The sequence below is a fragment of the Lepidochelys olivacea genome, assembly GCF_965140295.1.
Source record: "Lepidochelys olivacea isolate rLepOli2 genome assembly, chromosome: 11".
In the NCBI taxonomy this organism is placed as follows: domain Eukaryota; kingdom Metazoa; phylum Chordata; order Testudines; family Cheloniidae; genus Lepidochelys; species Lepidochelys olivacea.
Window position 1 is genome coordinate 66,345,385 of NC_140421.1, and position 25,129 is coordinate 66,370,513.

The window sequence follows — 25,129 nt, forward strand, 5'->3', positions numbered from 1 at the left end:
ATGTGGAATTCTACTAGGAAATGTTAGGAGTAAAAATCCCTGAATAAAGGGGTTATAATGTATAACTATTAAAGGCTCTAGACACAAGCTGAAAGAGGGTATGTTTTGAAATTTCACTGCTGGTCTTTTGGAAAACAAGTAGTGTAGCACACATCTGATTCATCTTTATTAAACACTACAGTAAAAATTCCTTTGCTATCCTACCAGACTCTTGCAAAAGTCTTCAGGCCAATGGATCATGGCAAAAACAATTTGCAAATTGCAAAACTGGAAAGAAAAACAGCATTGCTTTGAAAATGGAAGCAGATGAAGGAAGTGAGAAATATTTCATTTGTCTGCATTACAGACTTTGTTCTCATCTTCTGCTGGCTGGTTGAACAACAGAGCACTCTGCCTCTCAATCCAGTACTGATTCAAGTCAATGTGCAGCAATAGTGAAGGTGCAGACTAGACATTAATGACCTGAAGTAGGTCATGGTGGATAAAAGATAGCTAGAGGAATATGTAAAGCGTTCCATTTAAAGTGAACTAGACACACTTTGGTTTTCACCACTTGCATCACACAGAAAATATACCATTTTTGCCAGTGCACCTTTGCTTATTTTTTTGTCCCAAACAAAGGGCATAATTTAAAAATGGATAATTAAAAAACAAAAACAAATATAGGTTTGGAAGCCATAAACTGGCTCTGAAATTTCTTACATAGGTTTAAAAGTGACAGAACATACACATCTTAAAATTTAATCACATTTACATGGCCATCATTGGCACAAAATAAGTGTAGCAAAGCTGTCAGTTCTAAAGGAAACATTCTTTCTTTGAAATGGTTCTCCAGATTCCATAATTGAGGGTCACTCATTACTCATACTGAATGGAGCAGGACATGCCTCATTTGAATGGATTAAAACACCTACTTTAATTTTCACACCCACACACCCCTCAGTAGTCTGTTTTACTGACTTGACATTAGATCACAGATTCAGAGAGATGAATTCACTCGTCTACACTTCTTAAAATAAAAGGATCTGATAGTGCATTGTTCTTTTTAAGGTCTTGAAAAATGACAGCATACTAGCAACTATCATCTGTAGCATACTTCCACATTAGTGTTTGCAGTGTTGTTGTAACCATGTTGGCCCCAGGATATGGGCAAGACTATGTGGGTGAGGTAATATCTTTTACTGGTCCGACTTTTGTTGGTGAAAGAGACAAGCGTTCAAGCCTGGTCCCAGACCTGAAGAACAGCTCTATGTAAACTCAAAATGTCTCTTTCGGCAACAGAAGTTGGGCCAATAAAAGATATTACCTCATCCAGCTTGTCTCTCACATATTTCATTACTCATTTTACAACATAAATTTAGGATCTGATCTAACAGACAATGACATTAATGAGAGTGTTTCCATTCATTTCAATGTACATTGGATCTTGGAGATTTAAGTAAGTTTCTAGACAATAAATCCATCTTCTGAATTCAAAGTTAAGCTTACAGTTCTGCCAGTTAAATCAAACAGTGAATAGTCGGATGTGTTCTCTCCCTATTGTGCTAACAATATTAAGCAGCTTTACTTAAAATATGTATACTGGAGACCACAGCTGATGTACACGACTGGCATGATGTCATTACTTACCAATAACCGTTCCAATACAAAGCATTTATCATATTATTAAGATTTTGTTTATTCCATTCTCATTTTAAAATACAATATTGCAAATAATTAAAAAACACAACTAAGGCCGCAATCATGCAAATCACTTAAGCACGTCCTTAACTTTAACCATGTGTGTGGTTCTGTTGAAGCTGTTTAGGTTAAGTATGTGCTAAAATGCTTTGCTCATTTGAGGCCAAAGGGCTTGATCCAAAGCTTAGTGAAGGCAATGAAGTCAAGATTTTCAGACGTGCCTGTTGATTTAGGGCACCTCAGCTTTTGGTGCACAGTCTGAGATTCTTTAAGAGGCCCTCATTTTCAAAGAGTCTTAAGCTGGGCCTTTTAAAACTGAGGCACCCATGATCACCAGGCACGTCTGAAAATCTGGACCTCTTCCCATTCACTGCATTGGGCTTTGGAACAAATATTAACGGATCTTGCCATTTAAGATTTGGCTAGCATTTCTAGTTGTATGTTTTTCATACCACTCTGCCTTGAGCATAAACACTATCAGTCAACAACTAGAAAATAAGGAGTTTCATGTTGAATAGGTAACCTGGAGGCATGGAAACATTTTTTAAAAAAACATTCAGCTCCTCTGAGCTTCATCATATTAATCTTCTGGTATCATTGTAAGGAAATGTTCAAGACAAACCAAGGAGAACCAGCTAGAATGTTTTATGAGGTGAAGTTGGTTGAAAGGAAAAAATCCTAGTCAGGGTCTAGACCCTGAGAGCCTGGAGGCTATACTAACCAGTTTGAATTGACAATAAATACAATGAAAAAAAATATATAGGACATGAATGGGATACAACAAAGGGGAACACGGAGGCCTAACTTAAACTCAAACGTATGTAGATTCTTCCTACATAAATTTGGCTTGGTCATTATGGATGCATTTTAGAACAAACCTGATGCAAGGAGAGACTGAATTTCTCAACTTCCAGTGCCATTTTTGAATGCCAAATTAACAATGAAGTAGCTACAGCTGGTCAACAATTTTTGAGATTTTTCTTTGGTCGAAAAATAGTTTTGTCTGTGTTGCAATGTTTTATGAACACAGTTTAATTTTGAGGAAACTTAAATTAAAAAAAAAGGTTTTTTCACTTAGTTGTAATTCAATTTTTTTTCATTTTGGCTTTCAAAAACCAAAACTAAATGAAGAACAGGAGGACTTGTGGCACCTCAGAGACGAACAAATTTATTTGAGCATGAGCTTTCGTGAGCTACAGCTCACCTCATCACTCAAATAAATTGATTCGTCTCTAAGGTGTCACAAGTACTCCTTTTCTTTTTGCAGATACAGACTAACACTGCTGCTACTCTGAAAACTAAATGAGAATCTCAATTAAATGAAATGTTTTGTTTTGTTTAGTTGTGAATTTTTGTTGACAAAACATTTGAAATTGAAAAAAAAAAGTCATACAGAATAGCTATGGGGATTTTGCAACCAATTCTATTAATGGCATAGCTAATTTTTTTTCAAACTGTAAAGCAATCGAAAAGCTGAGTTGTATATCCGATAAATTATGATACACTTTACACACTCTAATTCATATTTCTAACCCAGCTGGTTAGTACAACTCTCCTATGGTAACTGGGGAAGGATCCTGAGGTACAAGATGGAAAGATGGAGGATGTTACCTAGCATGCTGTGGTAAGGTGGACTGGCGTGTCCATGGATAGTAAATGCAGTCATGACTAGTGGGGCCTCTACACCTGCAGGCAATTACAGAACAGAAAATATCATTCGCCATTCACAGGGACATGCACACACGCGCCCTTGCCCACACGTGGAGTATGGGAGGGGGACAGTGGGAGCAAGCATTCAGCAAGTACCTATCCATCAGGCCGATGCAGTCCTCAATACGGGGGCCTATGCACCTGCAGCAAATCCAAATTGAAAAACAGGGAGAGAAAGAGAGAAAAATCCGTTATTTACAGACAGAAAAAACAAGAGTCTCCCCCCTGCCGTGTTCCAAACTGTTAATTATAATTCTCGAAAGACACCCAAGGCATCGTGAAATTCCAGCTTGTGACACAAAGTACAGACAGCAGAGAACAATAAAAGCAGCACCAGCAGCATAAGGTTGGACCAATCTTGGCTCGAACAATACTTAAGGCAGGTTTCATCTGCTTACGTGGGAGGCCTAACAATACAGTTGCCTTTTTGGCTGTTGTTTAAAGTATCAGACCAGTGATTACTGCACACAGGCTGCTCATTTGCACGGCTCAAGATCTACAGGAGCTAGGTGGAGAACTATTTTCCTTAATTCATGTTGTTCATACTGTACTCACTCATAGACAGGGTCATGGCAGGAATATTTTGAGCCCTGTCATCCCCTCATCTCAGGGCAGCTGAGAAGCAGAAGTGGGCAAGGCATGAGGGGGAGTGGAACCTGTCTTTGTCACCCAGTCTTCTTCCATGAAGCCCCTTAGCTGGGATCAAGCCGTGGCGGCAGAGGAAGCTTGCCACTTTCCAGAGCATCATCTCACACCAAATCCACGGGGCTGATCCGCAATGATTTTCCACAGCGTGGCATCTCCTTCTGCAGCCCCAAAGGGAGGGTGAGCTCCAAGAGCAGCAACTAGTAAAGGAGCCCTAAGTAGCATGGTGTTACCAGAATTGTGCCACCAAGGCCTTCGGGGAACCAGCAACAGGCACAGAGCCTCTGTGAATCCTGGGCAATCGACTGCTTTTGGAAGACCGAACAGCCTTGAGCGAAGCAGATGCTGAGTGAGGATTTAAGTCCCGATCCTGCAAACCGCTCCTCGTGGGCAAGACTCCTGTGCCCACACGGAGCCCCACTGAAGTCAGTGGGGATCTGCCTCCATTGAGCTGCTTATGGGACAGGGGACCTTATGGAGTTCCCTATCCCCTCGGCAGGAGCAGTCTATGATGCGGATGGCAGGATACTTAAATGGAAAGTCAATTGTGGCATGAAGATAGTGGCCAGGATTTTCAGAAAATTGGTGCCTACAAAGTTAAGCTCCTTCTTCAATATTTAGGAACTCAAACAAAAAGCCTGAGTTTCAGAAGTGCTGAACACCCACCAACGCTGCTAGGTCCTTGGGATTCATGAATAGCAAACCATGCATTTAGGTCTTTAAATAAGGGCCAAGGAGCTGGGATTTTCCAAGGAGCTTAAGGGAAGCAACTCTCTGAAAATCCCAGACTTTCATAGATTCATAGATACTAAGGTCAGAAGTGACCATTATGATCATCTAGTCCGACCTCCTGCACAACGCAGTCCGCAGAATCTCACCCACCCACTCCTGCAAAAAACCTCTCACCTATGTCTGAGCTATTGAAGTCCTCAAATCGTGGTTTAAAGACTTCAAGGAGCAGAGAATCCTCCAGCAAGTGACCCGTGCCCCATGCTACAGAGGAAGGCGAAAAACCTCCAGGGCCTCTTCCAATCTGCCCTGGAGGAAGATTCCTTCCCAACCCCAAACATGGTGATCAGCTAAACCCTGAGCATATGGGCAAGATTCACCAGCCAGATACCCAGATACTTTCATTTCTGTTCTGACAGAAGGAGATCTGAGACAGATTTGAGGGAGTTTAAATAGGCTCCCATGGGGTCTTCTCTCCGCCTCGCGATCACTTGCCACTTATGAACTCTTACTTCCTTTAAAATAAAATATTTAAATATCAATCTGCCTTTAAAAAATAAATTCACTGATTTCACTGAAGTCTGGTGTCCCTGCCCATTTTATCTCGGGAGGAGCAGTATAACACTGCACCTCAGTTCTTGTTTGCTTACTGACATTTTTATTTTTGCATAAATGCTGTGACAGGCAAACAAAAACAGATTGCAAAGGTTGCCTTAATAATGAACTCAAGCAGAATTCTGTACATGAAGTGGATACACTTAATGGCCGGGTCGCTAGACAGCGTGCATTGTGGCAGGCTTGGATTTAAATACAATTCATAGTGTAAAGTACAGAGAACTCTGACAGGCACTTTTGAAATTTCAGCTGTCTGGGGCTTCAAGGGTTTATATTCTGTCCAGCCTCAGGCACATCTGTAACATTTCTTCTTCCTCATATGGCATGCTCAGCAGTTCCCAAAAAAAACCAGCTCAGTAATGAAGGAGGCAGAAAAGTTGTTCAGAGCACCCATTCTCTAGCATGACAAAAGCTGCTGAGCTCAGACCCTTGCTATAAATAAAAAGAAGGCCTTCTTCAAATTAGAGGCCTGAAAGCCCATTATCAGTTCAGATAACTGGCGGCCTACTGTAAAAAAAGAGCCTGTTGTCTTGGAGTCATTTTACCTCTCTGTTGCATTTATTCCCTCAAGCTTTTGAAGAATAAGACTTAACCCTGGGGAAACTGTTCTCAAGGCCGTTTGGACTTCTCCTGCGGTCTAAACAGCAATGCCATCGATTTTGAGTTAAACATATAACATCTTTAAACCACTGTTCTCTCAGTCTCAAAGAGAAGTCCCTCTAGGGGCAGCTTCCGCCACTCTTACTGATGCTGAGTAATATTTACACCTCAGCTGGGCTCACTAATTTCAAGATAAACACACAAGGAGTAAGGTAGTACTGAACATGAGCAAGGGTGGCAGAACCTGGTGCTTAGTTCGTAATTTTCCAGAGAACCATCCCCATTTTCCATCTGAAATCACCAGTCACTTTTATTCTGGAAATAACTGCCTTGGTTGCAGTGTTTCCAGATTGGTTTTAAGACGTACAGACCACGTATGGCAATAATAATACTTTTCATATGGTACTGCTTCGGCCCCAGATTTTCCCTCTCCTGGGAATACTGGGGATCTGGATGTGATTTCATTTCCAACATCTCCCTGTAAATGAATTGGTTAGTCAGCACATATACCTGTTTAGATGTGTAGTGATTTATAACAATCCATACACAATAGGTAAAGAAATAGATACATTTGGTGGCCAGTACAGGATTTTAGATAACTGTCCTCTGAAAAGAAATGAGCAGGTTAATAACATGTAAAAGTAAAAACAACAGCTGTCCTTTCTTGAAGTGATCCTTTCTCCTTAGCTCCCTCAGTGACACAGAGATACAATTTTCCTTAGAGTAGAGGAGGCAAGGCTCTTCCCAGTCAGAATCCATGCAACGTCCTTAGTTTTCCAGTCAAACGGCACACAATTCTAATGACATCTGTACATGATTTCTCTAAGGTCTCTAAGGTGCCACAAGGACTCCTAGTTGTTTTTGCTGATACAGACTAACACGGCTACCACTCTGAAACCTATCCTGAGGAGGAGACTTTTAAAAATGATTATGTTTTATTTCTGTGGAAGCATTCTGGTTTGGATCACTGGGCGGGAGAACCTGCCACGAACTTCCATGAACTAAAGGAGATAGCTGTCTTGTGCGCCTCAGACCTGCTCCAAATTGGCGTTCGATACTTGTTGACAAATACGCTGGAAGTTTCTAAATGTGGTTGCTGTTGCATACAGTAAGCTACTCCTAGGCAGTTCTCTTGCTCAGTATAAGACAATTAAAAGGGCTGGATGCTTTTATGATCATTAACAGTATTTGCAATTATACCTGTTCAGATGGGGTAATAAACCCCTGCTCCAGTGTGCAAACTGATCCCCTGCAGGTACCAAGGAGCAGTTTCGTCCAAGTGCATTATGAGAAGGGGTGGGGTGGGATATTTGCCTTTCTCTGCAGCATTAGGGATTGACCACTGCTGGAAGCAGGGTACAAGACTTGATAGCTAACGGTCCGGTTTGGCAAATATCCTGATCCTAAAAGAGCAGCACTGCAGGAACGGGCTCGCACTGCGTATGATTGGTGCTTGGAAGCAGCAGAACACTGGCTGACAGATATTTTAGCTGCACTGCTGGGGTCAATTTTGCTCCCGCAATCGATCTAGCACAGACGCTAACAGACACGCTAGATGGAGTATGATTATGACTTTGCTGAACCAGTTCAGTTGTGGGCCAAATATCTGGAGAGGCATGCCATCACTGTTCCCTTTTTCTTCTTCTTGAAGAGTTCTGCTCAAGGAGGAAAATTTAAATACTCATTTCTACAGGAAGGCAGTGAAGCTGGAGAATTCTAAATTAGAAGGGGGTGGGGAAGACAAATTGATTCCTTTTCTCTCCCGGGGCATACTCAATGAGAGCCTGACAATGTTGGCAAGAAGAAGGACGATGTATAAAGACCAGACATCTGGGGCACTCATTATGACCATCACAGTTTAACGTAACTGCAGAGCGATACAAGTACATTTGAGATGATATAAGGATGTTTTTAGAAGTACTAGAAAGTAACATTTGAGGTTAACCAGATTATTATACTTTTTTTAAATAAAAGGGCCGTGCATAGGTATTTTCCAGACTCTTAATTTAAATCCGGATGTGTCTGATCAGTGGTTTCAAGGAATGTTCCCCCTTTTATAAGACGGGGATGAGGATCTCACTAGAACTAGCATTCGACTGGCCAAAGCTAATCTACCTGCTCTAGAGGCCAACCATACCTCTGTGTGCATGTTACTCAGGGAGCACAGAGGAAAACTTTTTGGCACCATCACTATGGGTGTCTGCCATTCATCTGCAGACTGGCATATCCTGGCAATGTGACATATTCATTCGTCTAATGAGTCCCGGCAGCATGGATGCTGCTGGATGAGGGGAAAGCCGAAGGTTAAAGTGTCAAATGACAAAACAAAAGACCCAATGCACGAGGAGCTGCAGCTCCATTCAGACAGGAGCTGCCAGTGAATATTATCAATTCAAAGTCCAACTGCTCAGGGCCCTGCAAAATCCCAATGACTTGCTTCTTTCTAGTTGTTTAAGAACCCAAAGGCTGCACAGGGGTAATTTCCCTTTTCCCCTACCCCCATATTCTCCTGTTCCAGCCATGATGGGGAAAACAGGGGCCCATCGGCTCAATACTCCTTGCTCTGAACAACAGGTGGGGGGATTGGAAGGTTCATTGGCTATGCCTCTCCATTTCCAGGGCCTGATTAGCTGGTTGAGTATACTCATAGACTCATAGACATTAAGGTCAGAAGGGACCATTATGATCATCTAGTCTGACCTCCTGCACAATGCAGGCCACCGAATCTCACCCCCCCCCCAACTCCTGCAGTAAACCTCTCACCTATGTCTGAACTACTGAAGTCCTCAAATCATGGTTTAAAGATTTCAATACAGAAGGGACTGAGCTGAGTTTACCTTCTTCTGCCCCTGAAGAAGGGGGGAGCAGAGGCAGAAGTGTGAGTTTCTAGTCTGCTCTCAGGCCAATGCAGCTCCATTACAGTTTCTTCTCAGGGCAGACTGTAAATGGAGAATCTAGACATAGAAGTAGTTGATCTGAATGACACTTCCATAGTCCATTAAAACCATCATCAGAAACCCTGCTCCTGAGGTAAGTTTCTCTCTCTTTTTTTAGTGTTTCTTCCTATCCCCTTCTCCTACATTTTTTTTAATTGTATAACTCTGATTTAAAAGGGCTGAGAGGAAGATGAATCTGCAACAGATCCTGGCTGGGTCTCTGTGATCTCGCTTTCATTTCCCTAATGGCGCTATTGTAATTAGATTTGCAAAAACAGCAAAAGGTCTCATTTTGAATGGCAACAGCTGTTGACATCAACATTATATTGAATAATTTACTGGTTTAATTTTAGCTGCAAAACAATAACATCCTCCTGTGGAGGATTACTTCACTGCATGAAGTGTTCTTGCTCTTCCTCTGCCTCAGACATAACCTATTGTCTCCTCATAAGAATATTTTTAACTCAAGTGCAAAATGATAACTGCTTATTTCTCTAGAGTTACTTGGGTACAGGATTTCTTAATGCTCATGCCACTTTCTGAAGCCTTGCCTCTGGCTGGTAAAAACTCACATCTCTTAAAAAGTGCTGACCTGGGGCCCGTTTTGAGAGGACTGCCATTAGAAAATGACTTGGTTCTTGATCCATACACACCAGGAGCAGTGTTTGAAGTCAAGTCCTCTGGCACGGGTGCTTTGTTTCTGCAATACCTGATGTCAGATGGTCTTTCAGATGACCCAGAAGCCTCATCTGGATACAGACACTTACCTGCCAGACAAAATGGCCTACATTTTCAAAAGCAACTAGTGATTTGCGGGGATCAACTTGAGAAACCTTAAAGAGATCTGATTCCAAAATTAATGAGCCCTCTGTCAATCGAGTTCCTTTCAGGTGCCTCTAGTTGGGCACCTAAACACTGGGGCACCCAAAAATCACTAGTTGCTTTTGAAAATTTAGAGCACTGCATCAGGTACCAGGTGCCATTAACAGATAGGGCAATTGATGGGGACAAGAGAAACACGGGAGGAGGAACAAGTAATTCAGCTGAATGACAATGGAAAGGGATGGTCTCAAAGGTGACAACAGAGCGGGGGAAAGAATGCATTTAAAAGGACTGTAATCCAGTTTGTGAAATCAACAGTACTGCTGACTGTTGTAGATGAATCCTATGGATAGTTTTGGACACTGCCTCTCTTCTGAATGTGAGAACTTTTTTTAACTGATTCGTTATAACCGAGAGCCACCACCATTAGAAAAATACCTCCCACTCTTCTCTCCTGGGGCCCATCTCGGGTGAGGAGAAGGCGGGAGAAGTGTTGCTGACCACAGGAATGACACAATGAGGCAGGGGACTATAAAATGTTTGATTACCTACTACTGTTTTTAATAATAGATACTTTGAACTGTCCCCATTTTGCCTCTGCCACTTCCAACTGCTGGTCTCTTGGCTCAGCTCACAAGAGGGTGTGTTGGTGAAAAGGCCACGTCAGCATTTGCACTTGAATCAGGCCAGGCTATGGCACAGGTAAGACAAATGCCCTCTAGCATCAACTTTCTATAAGGTGAAAGCGGAAGCCACAGCTGCCTCCCCTCTCCACTGGTTTTGTGTCTCAGCAGGAAGGATGATGTGGGGACTCGGGAGATCCAAGTTCAGTTCCCAGCTCTGGTACAACCTTGCTGTGTGGTCCTAGACAAGTCACTTAATCTTCCTTTGCCTCAGTTCCAATCTGTGAATTAGTAGTGACTCACTGGCACGAATCCATTCATGCTGAGATGTGATGATGGTCACCGTGAGAAAAGCCTCTACACAAATAAATATTCAATATGGTATCTGTGTACATGCCAGCTTTCATGTACGTATATTAGAAACGCTTTCCATACCAGTGCTTGTTATCGGGAAGGTCAAGAGCACTGCTGCAAGAACCAATTCCGATAAGTTTGGAAGTGCAGTGCTAATTAGTCTACTAATTAGCTGCAAAACCTTAATGACTGGATTCTGGATCCTAAAACCAAAGGTGATGTCATAGCTGCGTATGCATAGACTTCCAGGAATGATAAATACTTTTCCTGGCCAAGCAGTAACCAAACAAAACCATTACCTAACATAAACGTTAAATAGCAACGCTTGCTATTTGCAGAACTCCAGCTTACCCTTGTGTGCAGTTTGGATGACAAGGGTGACACTCACGGTCCTCATCAGCGTATTTGAAAATGAAGCTGTTTGCCCCCTGTAAGCCATCAGGGCACTTTTCCACACAGTTGGGGCCATCCTTAAAATGGAAACACTTGGTGCAGTGGTCTGGTCCCTGGGGAGCAAGAGAGAAACGCAGCGTATTAGATTTACTCTACTATTTATTACCACGCAAGAGCTACTGACAATATGCTGGGTGCTGTACGCTCAAAGATAGAGGGATACATTTCCCTCGTAGCAAACAGGGATTTCGCCGTGTGACTCCAATGAGATCCTGGGGCACTATGCTGAAAATGTATTACATAGAGAATACTATCAGAGTGCTCCTTCTGGAGTGTTCCTATTCTGGAGTGTTCCTATACCTGGAATTTTCCTATACCACTGCTCAATATTAAACGAAGCTACAAAGTGGTCCTGATGGCACCTTGATGGGATCATTTGTGTCACAGGCTTATCTCCACACTGTATTTTGCCTGTGATTTCTGGTCCCAGCAATAGCATGCAGTCACGTTTCCCTCCAGGAGCTGGGGATTTCATTTGCATTATTACGCATGGAGACCTAAAGTTACAAACTGTAAATCAAGTCTCCTGAAGTATAAAGAAATAAAGTTTACTGGTCTTGATGACAAGCTTCATCCAAAACCAATGGAGTCGGGCCTACAGTGAGTTAGGCAAACTTATGCATAGTGCTACCAGCTGTCACCAAAGAAATTCTGTATGACGCAGAACCCAAGTGCCTTGCCAGTGGCCTGCTATAAATCCAAATATACTACACTGGTAGAAAACTTAGGACATTAATTTCCCGAATGGGTGAACTGCAGAGATTATAATAAAACAGATTGTGATCATCTATATAGCACACTCTGTAATCAGTGAGTCACAAAAATAAATAATGAGCCAAGTTCTCTCAGCCAATCTGTAACGACAAAAAGCCCAAAATATAAGCTCTTCCCAGATATTGGGGGAGGGATTGTATATATTCAAGTGCCCATGCAGTTCCTACCTTTTATTCAGACTGTGCACAAAGGGCAAAAAAATAAGGATCACTTCACTTTCCCCACTACCAAAAAGCCTTTTCGGTGAGGCTCATCACCGGTTAAAGTGCTGCCAACAACATTTCATACAGCTATAAGGATGGACATGAGGAATTCTTTGTCCAGTCGGGTAATCTGCATTGGCAGAATGCAATTGCTTAAGACAGAATTTTTCTAGGAGACTGCAGGCATGGAGTAGAACAGGATTCAACTCAACATAGGAGGGGGAAAAACACCTCAACAGTGATCAAAGAAGGTTCTGTGGGTGTGTCAAATTTATTTTGCTTGTCACCATTTACTGCTGATGTATCTGAAATGGTTGTGAGTGATGACGGCAAAAGTCCCATTGGACAATAACATACGTTTATAAAAATGCCTACACTAGTGCAGCCTTACTAACCAGGTTACAGCTACCAAGTATTTATGGGTTTCAGAGTAGCAGCCGCATTAGTCTGTATTCGCAAAAAGAAAAGGAGGACTTGTGGCACCTTAGAGACTAACCAATTTACATAAGCTTTCGTGAGCTACAGCTCACTTCATCGGATGAAGTGAGCTGTAGCTCACGAAAGCTTATGCTCAAATAAATTGGTTAGTCTCTAAGGTGCCACAAGTCCTCCTTTTCTTTTAAAGTATTTATGTTGTGCTTACCGGCCCATAGCATGTGATCATGTTATCTTCCATCTTCTCACACTGGGGATCACACTCCACACACACAGAACCATTCGCAAACTCTCGGAATTCCCTGCGGAAACATTAGTCAGACAGGTGAGTGGTTAATGAAAATCAAGCTGGAACGGATCTGAATTTAATGGACTAGATCTTCAGCTGGGGTAAATCAACATAGCTTCATCAACTTCAGTGGGACTATGCTGATTTACACCCAATGAGGACCAAACCCAACACCTGTATTATCATTTGTTGAGCCCCTTTGGCAGGTTGTGTGCATATTAAGAAATAAGAACACCATCACAATCACGGGGCGGGGGTGTGGAACTGAACTGCAGCCAGCTGATTTCCACAGCATGCCCCCCGCCCTCCCCCAGTCTCCCAAGCAGCGAAGTTGCAGCAGCTACACAGGCTGAACAAACCCTCCCAGGACCCTGCGAATGGACTCGCACGACCAGCCTGTGCGCTCTCCCAGTGACTGTTATTTGCGCTAGGTAGATAAAAGCCGGTTCGGCTATGTCTGCCCATGCTGCCATCACACTGTTGATTTCGGTGCAGACATACAGTGTGCATGAAACAGCTACAAACAATGAAGTGGTGAAGCTTGTGGACTTCAGCAGCGCCACTTCAAGTTGTCACGGCTGAGGATGTGGCCCTCATCGTTACTTTATCAACCTAAATCCGACGGGTTGTAAGTGCTCTCTTGGTGCCATTAGGGTTTATTATGGCAACCCAGTTAAGTAAGTATAAAAAGGAATCCATGGGAATCTTTCATTGAAGAGAATGTAGCATGAAATCAGAGGCTGCTTTAACTTTGAAGCAGAGACACTTCATGCTGACACACTGCCCATGTGGAAGGGTACAACCTTAGCAGCCTAGCTCCACTGAAGCTGCCTACAGGGGAGATTGAGGGCCCTGGAGCCACTGCAAATGCATAGGACCTGCACCCAGACAGTTCAGGTCTCCACTGAAGGCCCCCAAAAGTTGCAGAGGTCCTGGAAGTTTTGGGCAACTGTATCCTTGCCCGTTGTGCAAGGGGCAAACACCATTTCCTTATCAACATGAACATGAATACCCTGGCTTAAAGGATAGCTCCTACTCAGGTCATGTGAACAGGACACGGTGCTTACTAATGTATAAACAAACATGTCTGGATTGTGGCTGCAGTGTAAATTGCAGTCGGCTTTACCCTGGCCTAAGTAGCAGCACAATCTGGCCTCACAACTTCATCTTCCCTGACTTGAATGCATGTAAAATTTTAGCTATAGTGTAATTTTGACAGTTTTTTTCTATGTCATTTCCTTGCTTTGAGAAAGAAAGAAAGGATTTTGCAATAGTTTAGTGTGTTTACAGGAAGTTCATTCCATTGTCTCTTTATGATAATCACATAAGCTGGTATCCAAGGAACAAAAAAGAACAGAAAGAAGCCATATAGTGCTTTTATTTTTAATTAACACCTCTTGGGGTGCAAAAAATATTAAAATCAATGAGGATTTGTTGATCCTTATTATAAAGAAATGTTGGGCAACATGTTATGTCATCATCTGGGAAATGAGATTCCACCCTCCAACCTTTTTCTTTTCTTTCTGTACGTATTTCATAAGTAACATAGAAAAATAACGCTTAAAGGTGCTGTCAAAAGACAGTTTCACGCAGCTATGTCTCCGTGATCTGTAAGACCCCATCCTCCCAGTGAAGGTCTATACAAACATCTAGAAATGCCATGTACTGTGGGAGTTATGGCAGGAGGGAGAAGGGCAAAGAAATCAAACTCCAAAATTTAGCAAGAAACAATAGCAAGGGCATATGAGAATCCTGCATTACCAAAGCTTAACTCTAAAAACGCCTGCAGTTAGCTCTGCCAAAGTCCTTGGCTTGGGGATAAGAAAGAAGAACATCATTACTAAGGAAGGACAACTGTGAAGCATGAACAGACTATGGCTCCATGAATGTATATACTCAGTTTTATCACTTGTAACATAACTATTGTTGTTCCAGAGGGAAACATAAAGAGAAAGGAATTGAGAATGTTTGGAGTGAAAATAAAAATGTATCTAGAAGTACTGTCATAGCTGGAGTACCATATGAACCCATCCACTTGTTCCTCCATCTCAAGGCCAGATTTTGAGTACTCACACCGAGTAAACAGCACCTTACTCCACGGAGTATTTCTGTTGAAATCAATGGAACTATTGGTGGAATAAGGTGTTACTCAATGTCAGGACATCAGAATCTGTCCCTGTGATTCCTGAACTGTCAACATAATCAATACCCTTTGGGGAACAAACAAGCAAGGGTGATGTCTTACCCATCATAAAGGTTACAAGATTCTATACAGGTCCTTCCTCTGCTGAAGCGTTTGCAGGACAGACACTGGTCTGGCCCTGGGCCCCAACAGCCGTCACTTGAGCACAAGTTGTTACACACCATTCCCTCTGCAGCTGAAAACAGAGAGAGGAATGAAGATATTTTTAGTGTCGTTAGCTATTAGATTGAGAGTATTACTTTCTAACACACCAGAAGGGAAGTCCTTCTCCCATCATCCAGACACAAAGAAGCTACTACCCACAGAATGGCCTCTTCCGCTCCCTGCCTCAGAGCAGGGAGGGATTCAGTGGTCTCCACAGCACAGCCCATGCATGGGATGCAGAAAGACTGGAGTGATCAGGCATTAACTTCCTAGACACCCACTGTAAATGTTTGCATAGTTTCCCCTTTCCCATTTCTTGCCGATGAACCGTCATGGTGGATCTCCTGGGCATTTGCCAGCAGGGGAAGATTTAGCAGAACAGTTACATTGACTGGCCCTGTCAATTTGGGGGGGGGTTACATGCATAGGAGGGAAGGGGTGATATGCCCTCTCCTATAAAGCCTTGAGGCTGGGTTTTGCAGAAGCATTCAATGTTTGCCTAACTCAATTTTAAATCAAGTAGGATTGACTTCAATTAGTGTGGGGTTAGGCCAATGCTGGACACTTCTGAGAAATGCTTGCTTGAATTGGGGGTCAAGAGGGATTTATTTTTCAGGGGCCTTTATCCAAAATTAAATCCCTGCAGGGTGTCACAAGAAATCCATCACAGAACGTATGTTCTGAAAACAGCAATGAAATAACTTAATTAGACCTGACCGAGCTTAGAGCAATGCAAGCAGTTTTATCAATTTTTTATTGTTTACCATGTTTATTATGGTAGCTCCCAGGGACCAACTGAAAACAGGGCTCCATTGCACTAAGCACTATACAGCTGTAAAATCAGAGACAGCCCCAGCCCCAAAGAGCTTACAGTCTAAGCAGAGAAGACAAAGGATAGGGATAGGGGATTAACATATAGGCAGACTGACCAATGTGAAGACAGCAAGGAGCATATTAGTGTGGAGCCTTTGCTCTTTTTCTTTTTGACAGGTTTCAGAGTAACAGCCGTGTTAGTCTGTATTCGCAAAAAGAAAAGGAGGACTTGTGGCACCTTAGAGACTAACCAATTTATTTGAGCTGTAGCTCACTAAAGCTTATGCTCAAATAAATTGGTTAGTCTCTAAGGTGCCACAAGTCCTCCTTTTCTTTTTCTTTTGTTATTTAAACCCTTTCTTTGGAGTTATGTTAGGAGAGGATGAATCAGACAGAAAGACAAAGGAAGGGAGAGGTGTTGGAGCAAGCAGCAAATCAGTACTGTGGAGAGAACGCAGGCTCTCAGCCATTCCGGGCTGGCTCAGTTTATACTGATTAGACCAGCCCCTGATCCCTGACGGAGGAGGCTATCATTCTCCTAGATGTGTGGTTTTTTATGTCAGTTGGTGCCATGTGATAGACTGTGCAGATTAAAAAGCAAAGAGCTCTCTTTTAAATGTTCTGTCGCAATTAGCAAGTAGGAAGACCCATGATTTGATAAAAGTAAAAGAAGTGATAAGTGACAAAATACGTTGTTTGTTTTTAGGTAGAGTTTTACACAATGTCATAAAAAACACAGTAAAAAAATGAAACGTCCAATAAAAAACACACACATATTATAAAAAGAAAAGGACTCGTGGTACCTTAGAGACTAACAAATTTATTTGTTGATAGATTTCCACTCCATACGGCTAAATTCAGTGCCTGAATTTAGCCGTATGGAGTGGACACATATTATAGATACAGAATAACACCCACATCTATATACACAGAGTCACCCAGTGGTGATAGCAAAATTAAGCATAATTCCCCATACAGAATGCAAACGCTACTTTGGCGGTTGTGCAAACCCATGCAAGTTACTAGGGACGTAGCCTCTGGGTGTGTATTTTCTTGCACTGCCACAAGTGGATGATGGGTAGCAGTGTGCGGAGGTGATTGAAGAATGTCTTTCTCAGACTTGTTTTATCATACTGTGACAGATGATATTCAAGTTGCAAAGACAGGATGCATCCCTTTCACCTGCTTTGCTTGTCTGGTCCCTCCTTCCATCATCATCCAGCTTACTGCCTGCTGTATGTACTATGCCGCACTTCTTAGGGGGAAAAACATGTGCAATCACATGTTGCACAATGTGCTGCATTTTCATAGATTTCTCTTTGCTGGGCCCAAGCAAGAAGACAAACAAGGTATCTGAAAAGCCAATGACATAAGCAAGGACTGCAGCTCTGAGAAGCATCTTGTACCTTCCCTTTGTTCTTGAAATTGGATGCTATCCTAGTTCCTTGGCTTATAAAGCTTGTGGAATGCAGTTCTTCATTTAAATTATTTCTTTTTCCGCGCAAAATGTTTTTGTGGGCTTCAATGCTGAGAGAGGCTTATGGTATTTCACTTTAATCTCCTTCCGGGGACTGCGTGGAGAACTAATCAGAGTTAGTGTCCTCCAGCCCATGCGTAAAAGCAGCTTCAAAAGGCAGGAGATTCACTATTGAGCTTGTCACCTTGTACAGAGCTAATGCTGGTTGAGAATGGCTACATTATGTGATATTGTTGGTTCCACAGAATTTGTGCATTGTCTCATCCATTACTGTACAATGTAACACTCAGGATACTGGAACTCTACAGACATCTAGGACCAAGAACAGGACACAGATTCATCATGTCTGGAAAGCTTATGCTCTAATAAATTTGTTAGTCTCTAAGGTGCCACAAGTACTCCTGGGTTTTTTTGCGGATACAGACTAACACGGCTGCTACTCTGAAACATGTCTGGAATAGTTTGGCAACTCTCCTCTAAACTTTTTAGGCTAGAAAAGAGTAAAAATATCCACATGCTAAACAAAAAACAACTAAGTAGCATTTATTGCAGAGGGCTCAGTTACATATTTCCTTCTGTTCCTCAAAGCATCAATCAGCTACACCCAAGCAGAAAGAAAACTATTAAAGTTAATAATAATTCCAGATGGCTATGCAATTTTTGTTTGAACATGTTAATTTTGGCTGAAAGCCTATTTCATCTACATTAATGGCCCTGATTCTCTTCTCGGTTACACTATTGCATAACAGGATAAATGCTTCTGAAGTCAAAAGAGCCAGAATGATGTAAAGCTAGTGTGAGAGCAGATTCAGCCCCAAACCACCTCAACAGCATTCTAACCGTAAACCTATATTATGTCGCTTGGTTCTCAAACAGCTCTCTAAGCTTATTTTTCTAATATTCCCAAGCAGTTTTTGATATTTCATTCAGTTTGCCTCTTAATAATCTCCTCCAAAGTCGATGGATTTGCACTAGCCCTTTGTATTTTAGGCACTGAATCTGCACCCACTAGCAAATGTCGCACGTATTGTAGACAACACGATGCTTCCTGTTACAAACATTCTTAGACATTTGGTGTCAGAGTGGAGGCCTGGACACGAACGATGACAGCTCCGCGGTAGAGATGCCAGATTCCCCAAGCCACTACTATTGATATCTTGGCAAAAACACCATCAGCACTTCACGGCTGGATTACCAAGTGTGAAAAATTGATCCACTGCTTTTTTACTGAGGTGTGGGCATGGGCTGTGAGTTGGCATGATACTGATTTCCATTTGCTGGTTTATGGCAACTCTCCACTGTTGAGAGCAGCACTGAAAATATGAGATGCGAACTAGCTACCACTGAGTAACCCCATGTCATGTCAACCAGACAATCCATGTGCTAGAGAGGAAATATCTGGGGATTTATGGTGCCCCTGTCAACTGACCAAGACAACAGAATGGATTAGAAGGAAACAGAACAGCCCGCCCAGACCTACAACTGGTGATTGTGCCAGTGACCGAAGCTTAAGCTGCAAACATGCTTTAAGGTAACACTAATGAAGACAGCAGTGCTCTGGCATTCACCTCCTCATGCATAACACAAGGTGGTAGGGCGGAGATCCTAGTTAATATAGGAACAGACCCTGCATAGCTCTTACTCTGGGGCTCAGCGTAGGGGGGAGAAAGCTCGGAGCAGGGAACCTCCACTCACCCATATGTGGCCTGTATAATGCCTGAGCAGAATTGCAGTCCCAGAACTCAACATAGGGAGTCCTCCTTAGCTACTCCCTGAGGAGCATCCAACACTCTAAAGGGAGAATCAAGGGCTGGAGAGCAGGCAAAGCAGTCGGTCTGCCACAGCTACACACTAGACAGAGGAGCTGGTTGGCCACACAGGGGGAGTATGCTGCAGCCCTTTGAGGGGTAGTAGTAATAAAATAGTGTAAACAACATGCATGTCCACTTAACAGCCCCTTTAACACTACCAGAGTAGGTAAAGGAGCCTTAAATGTAAATGAGAAACAGGCCTACAGTTCTTTTCTCTGCCAGAGACTATTTCTAAACATAAACGGAAACAGCGCTCTGCCAGGAGTGTCTGAAAGTTTGACAAAGAAACAAACTGTGTTAAAGGAAGACAAAAAATCCTCGATTCACATAGAAAATAAACTGTTGAGTAATCTTTCATTAGGAGCCTCGTTTCCCCGTCTCCTTTGTTAAACAAAAGTTCCACAATAATATTACTCAGTTAATTAAACAAGCAAGGAAAAAGTCAATTAGGCCTCAACGTTTTATGAGCTTAATTGACTGAAAACACTACAAACTTGCTGCTTCTTTTCCAAACAGCTTACAGTGAAGGGGTTCCAGCTAGGGGGAGGTTTAAATTCTTGCTCATTTACACCGCTTTATTGAGCTCGCTGATTGCTTTTCCCAGTAGCTGAGAGAAACAGCTGCAAGAATTTCCTGACCTGTTGCTTAGTCTCCTGGGAGTGGAAATCATCTCTTATGATTTGTATCATAAACAGAATCATAAAGTATCATTTACAAGACTGGCGAGAGTTCTGAAAAGAATATTAACTAGGACAGGTCTATTATCCAGGGTGATCTGCGTCCCAAATGGTACAGAAGAGGTAGATTTCGGTTGTTGTATATACGTGGGTGATTCCTCACTGAGGTTGCTGATAGCCTTCCCAAGCTCTTCAGCTCATCCAAAACAAAGTTTGTCACCACACAGGATCTCCCAAAGTTGTGGTTTGGACCAAGCAATCATGGAAGGGACTGCTGACTAACAGACCTCCCATTCTATTACACCCCTGAGTATGTTAGCAATGTTTTTAATAAAGGACATCAAAGCATTGACTTGTTTTAACCATTCTTTAGGGGGAAAAAGTCATTAATGTGGAAAGTTTTTCAGCTGTAGTGTTTCTCAAGGAGCTTCATGTACAATACAGTACTGTCATCCATGGATACTGAAAATCACATTGGTTACCAGGCAGCTAGATAGATTGGACTAAACTGGATAACAAAATACCACTCTTGGCAGCAGGAGAACCATTAGGTTTTTTCTGGTTTTAAATAGGTCTCCAGGAGAAGAAGTGAACGGAGCTTGAGCAAAGGACAGAGTTTATAAAATGCAGAATCTGAGCACTTTGAAAGCATTTGCACAAACCCCGCAAAACATGCACGATGCTCCACCAACTTCACGTCAGCAGTGAAGTGTTCATCCCAGGTTTAATTCCAATAGTTACTTGTTGTCTCCAATCTGTATTTCTTCGAAGTATTTTTATCTGAATTTTTCCTGACCCTACTCCTTACCCAGTTATACCACAGTACATGTCATTCACATCCCCAAGCTACAGGTGAATCATACTAATTAAACAACATATAGATTGGTGATCTCCATCAAATTTCAGCCACTCATATATACAGATTCCTTGGACTGTACCCATAGTATTAAACTTTATTAAACAAAGTTACTGTATCAACAGAATAATAATAAATAATAATAATTCAAGATATTGGATGACTCAATAGCTCTTATCCATGTCTAAATTTGATGATGACCCACAACATTTAGAGAGGGGTCCTTCATCTAATGTCCCGATCGAACAACAATAATTTGACTATCCACTCAGCCAACAGTGCACAGGAATCACCATCAATAAGATGTTTGTTTTCTGGGAACGAAGGCAGCTGAAGAAAAGTGGCAGTGGTTTGACAACTTATGTTACTTTAGGTCTCAGTCCCGCAAAGACTTATGCCTGGGTGTTACTTTACATCCTGTGAGTAGCCCCATAATGTGAAGCACAGGAATGGGATCTTGGTTAGCTAACTAAATATGTATTAGACAGAATATACATTAAAGGGCTAAATCCGACAAATGGATGCATCTGGGAAGATCATTTGCAGAAACTGGCCCTAGAAAAGGATATTTTAAAGATATACTTAGTATTGGGTAAGTATCTTGCTTCACTGAAGGAGGCTGTTGTCGCTTTTTAAAACAAGACTTTATAGCAGGCACTCATTTTGGTGACGTAAGTAAATAAGACTTAATAATTGGCTTTGGCATTTAAGAGCACAAGAAATCAAAGTCTCACAGTTGTGGTAAGGCAAATACTTTGCAGACATTGTTTTTATTAATTAATTAATTTAATGGTTGATTTAAGCACCTGTTAAACAATTTTAAAAATAGCTGTCGTATTTTAGTTCCTTTGGACTGCTCCGATTTCCAATGCTTTCTAATGCTAAGACTGAGACTCTCACTTCAGCTTTGCACAAACAAACGGTCAAAAAAAGGCAGCTTCCCATTTGCTTATTAATTAGGTTTCATTATATTGAAATTATTACGTCTTTACTTTTCTATGTAATTAGAATGTGGTTTTTTAATATAAATTCTTACATGGGCATTTCTGCTTAAATAGCATGTATCAATGTAATGAAATGACTCAGGACAGAAGATTGAGAGTCTTATCAAACTGAAACTACAGAGGAATTTTAGGTAGGCAAAATGTAATTACCCCACTTGGAATCTCAACAAGATAGGCCTATTCACAGCCCATGAAAAGAAGACAGGAAGTAAGAAATCACTATTTCCAGGTGCTTATTACTAAGCCATAAAAATGTGTTCTGAACTGAAACTTGGTAGGGAAGGATTGAAATTTTGAGATAAATTTTGTAAAAATGCATTAGTCTGGTCTTTTCGGGTTTGGTTTGGTATTGGTCCTCCTGTATATTAAAATGTTCTTTTCTTCCCCATACAGTCAAAGCTAGGGTGACCAGATGTCCCGATTTTATAGGGACAGTCCCGATATTTGGGGCTTTTTCTTATATAGGCTCCTATTACCCCCCACCCCATCCAGATTTTTCACACTTGTGTAAGCAGAGTCAGGATGAGCTCCACCCTGACATCTGGTGGTGAGGTGTGGCAAGTTGTGGAAAAGAACTTCAGGGGCTGATCTCATTTGCATAGGCACACCCACCCCGCCTAGCATGAGCCCATAGCTGCCCAAATGGTCACTTTGGCTGCTGTGGGATCCCCAGTGTCTCTGTTATTGGGGCACGAAGAATAAATTGTTATTATCCTAGTTATGTGAATCAAGGACAGTGGAACTGTACTTAGCCTTTTGTTATGATGGAGGGACTCACCATCAACTAAGTAGCATTCGCTAGGCAAGGGACATGGGTTCCAAAACTCTGTGAATTGAGAGAGAGGCTGGGGACAGATATTAATACTTGGTGGCATGGGCCCCCTGGTGAGGGCCCTTACATGCTAATTGTACTTCCTCCTCTCTCCACTGTGGAATATCAGAGCTAATTTTGATTCCATTGGGAGTCTAGTTACAGGCTGCTGAGCTGAATTCACTTTGGGCCAATGGTGCACCAGCACTACTACAAGCTGAAATCACAAAAGAGCTGAACTTACTAAGAGCTGAAATCACTGAGCGTTGTGTTAAGTCGTGGGAGGGCCTGAAGATATATTGCGGAGCAGTTCGTGGGACGGCTGGAGCGTCTCATGGGACGGCTGGCAGAGCAGAGTGGCTGGTGGAGTGGAGTGATTTGCGGGACAGCTGGTGGAGCGGAGCCGAGCCCCATGGAGAGGTGGGGCAATCGGCTTTGGACCACGTAAGTTGCCCCTTAACCCTCCCCCCCATCTCCACCCATGTTGGGAGGTAAAGCTCTGCAGATAAACTTCCAAACTCTGGCGCTGCACTGACCAGGGACAGAGACTTTTGGGTTGTTGGACTCTTGGGACTTTGGGTGTCTTTGGGCTGCTGGACTCAAGAACCAAAGGGAAAGGACATGCCCCAATTTGCTTGGGGTGGGTTTTTGCTCATGGGTTGTGTTATGAATCCTGTTGGTGGTGTTTCCCCAACATAATGACACATTGTTTCTCTCTGTTATTAAAAGACTTTTGCTACACTCACACTCTGTGCTTGCGAGAGGGGAAGTATTGCCTCTTGGAGGTGCCCAGTGGGGGTGGGATATATTTGTCCCAGGTCACTGGGTGGGGGCTCGAGCCGGTTTGCATTGTGTTATTGGAATGGAACCCCTAGATACCGAACCCGGCCCTTGTTGCTGCCAACTCTGATGGGCAGAAGGGTTACACTTGCTATCCGGTCAGCCTAATCAAAGCACACAATACATTTAGCTTCAAAAGATGTTACTGCTTATGACAGGAATTCATTTTCATACAGATTTTCAGAAAATATGCTTATATCCTCTCAATGGGCTTGCACAGGGTACAAGTATCAAACCCAGTATGTTTCCACAGGGTAGAGAGGAAACATGAAAATTAGCTATTTAAGTACATGGCCAAAGACCAATCATTTCTTCATGGGCAAGATCCAAAGCCCACTGAATTCAGTAGAAAGACTTCTATTGACTTTATCAATTGACTCAAATCAGGCTTTATTACAGTGTAATAATTTATTCAAGTTTCTAATTGGCTGCTGAATTGATACAATTCACAACAAGTAACAGTTTATCTCGAAAGGTTTCATTAGACACTGAACGAGCCTATAAAACTGGAAGATTTTAAACAATTTTTTGCACGAAATCAATCTTTCTAAATTCATATTTAATGAATGCTCTCTGCTGGCATTATGTTAAGAACCAGTGGGCCCAGTGCTGGAAAAAGGCAGCAGGCCCTTTATTTTAGGGTGATAAGCTGGTAAACTTAACTACCAAACTATATTCCCTAGAAAAAGCTTTATAGTATTTCACTTTTTACAGTGAATTTTCATAAAATATTAAGATGCATGCACACCATAAACTATATCTTATACTGGATTTATACTAGCAATTAAAGGAAAAGACTGTATTCAAAGAGAGCCCTATGCATTGCATTTAGGATAGTACTCCAGAATTCATTTTAATAGAGCTGGATAATTTATTGAAACACCTGACAACACAGCTGCCTGCTGGAAGATGCCCATTCAACACCCCTAGTCCCAAACAAGTTTAGTATCTAGCATGCTGTGGTTTTTTTAATGTAATTTCTGGATTTACCACTGGGGCTATGCAAAGAGATCCACCCACTGTATTTTCAACATTTCACAATCAGGTGAAATGTATGGGGTTAAATTCAGTTCTCAGCTGAGAGGCTACAAACACCCATAAATGTCCCAGGAGTTGCCTATGTGTTAAAAAGTAAAATGTGCTTCTATTTATGTTTGCTATGAATTTTTTTCTTTTTTCCACAAAAACAAGAGATTTAAGTACATAGCCAAAGGGGTAAAATAATAATAATAAAAAAATGCTATGTGAAAATGAAGCTTTTCTGACAAATAGATGAAAGTTTGCTCAGGAGTGAATGTGGAGAAATTCATAATTTTTCCATATTCACTGAAAAAGAAAGTTGTTTTGATAGAAGAAACAGAGAAATTTTATGCTAGATCAATTCTGTGCACATTCACTAATTTTTTTACGGTGCAGTGTACCCCCTACCAGTCAGTCCAGGTAGTTATATGCCCCTCATCACCATGTACAAAGAAAAGGAGTACTTGTGGCACCTTAGAGACCAACCAATTTATTAGAGCATAAGCTTTCGTGAGCTACAGCTCACTTCATCAGATGCATATCGTGGAAACTGCAGCAGACTTTATATATACACAGAGAATATGAACCAATACCTCCTCCCACCC

At 42.0% G+C, this 25,129-nt stretch overlaps 1 protein-coding gene across 1 annotated transcript in view; it reads right to left on the bottom strand.

Moving 5' to 3' along the window:
• The window catches only part of ERBB4 (erb-b2 receptor tyrosine kinase 4), a 976,023-nt gene that overhangs the window by 189,301 nt on the left and 761,593 nt on the right, over positions 1-25,129 (bottom strand). Inside the window, exons 13-17 of the mRNA XM_084642839.1 lie at positions 15,114-15,246; positions 12,788-12,881; positions 11,066-11,220; positions 3,487-3,531; positions 3,292-3,366 (exon numbers count right to left, since the gene is read on the bottom strand). Of these exons, the coding sequence (XP_084498965.1) occupies positions 3,292-3,366; positions 3,487-3,531; positions 11,066-11,220; positions 12,788-12,881; positions 15,114-15,246 (502 nt within the window). The remainder of the gene's footprint in view (positions 1-3,291; positions 3,367-3,486; positions 3,532-11,065; positions 11,221-12,787; positions 12,882-15,113; positions 15,247-25,129) is intronic.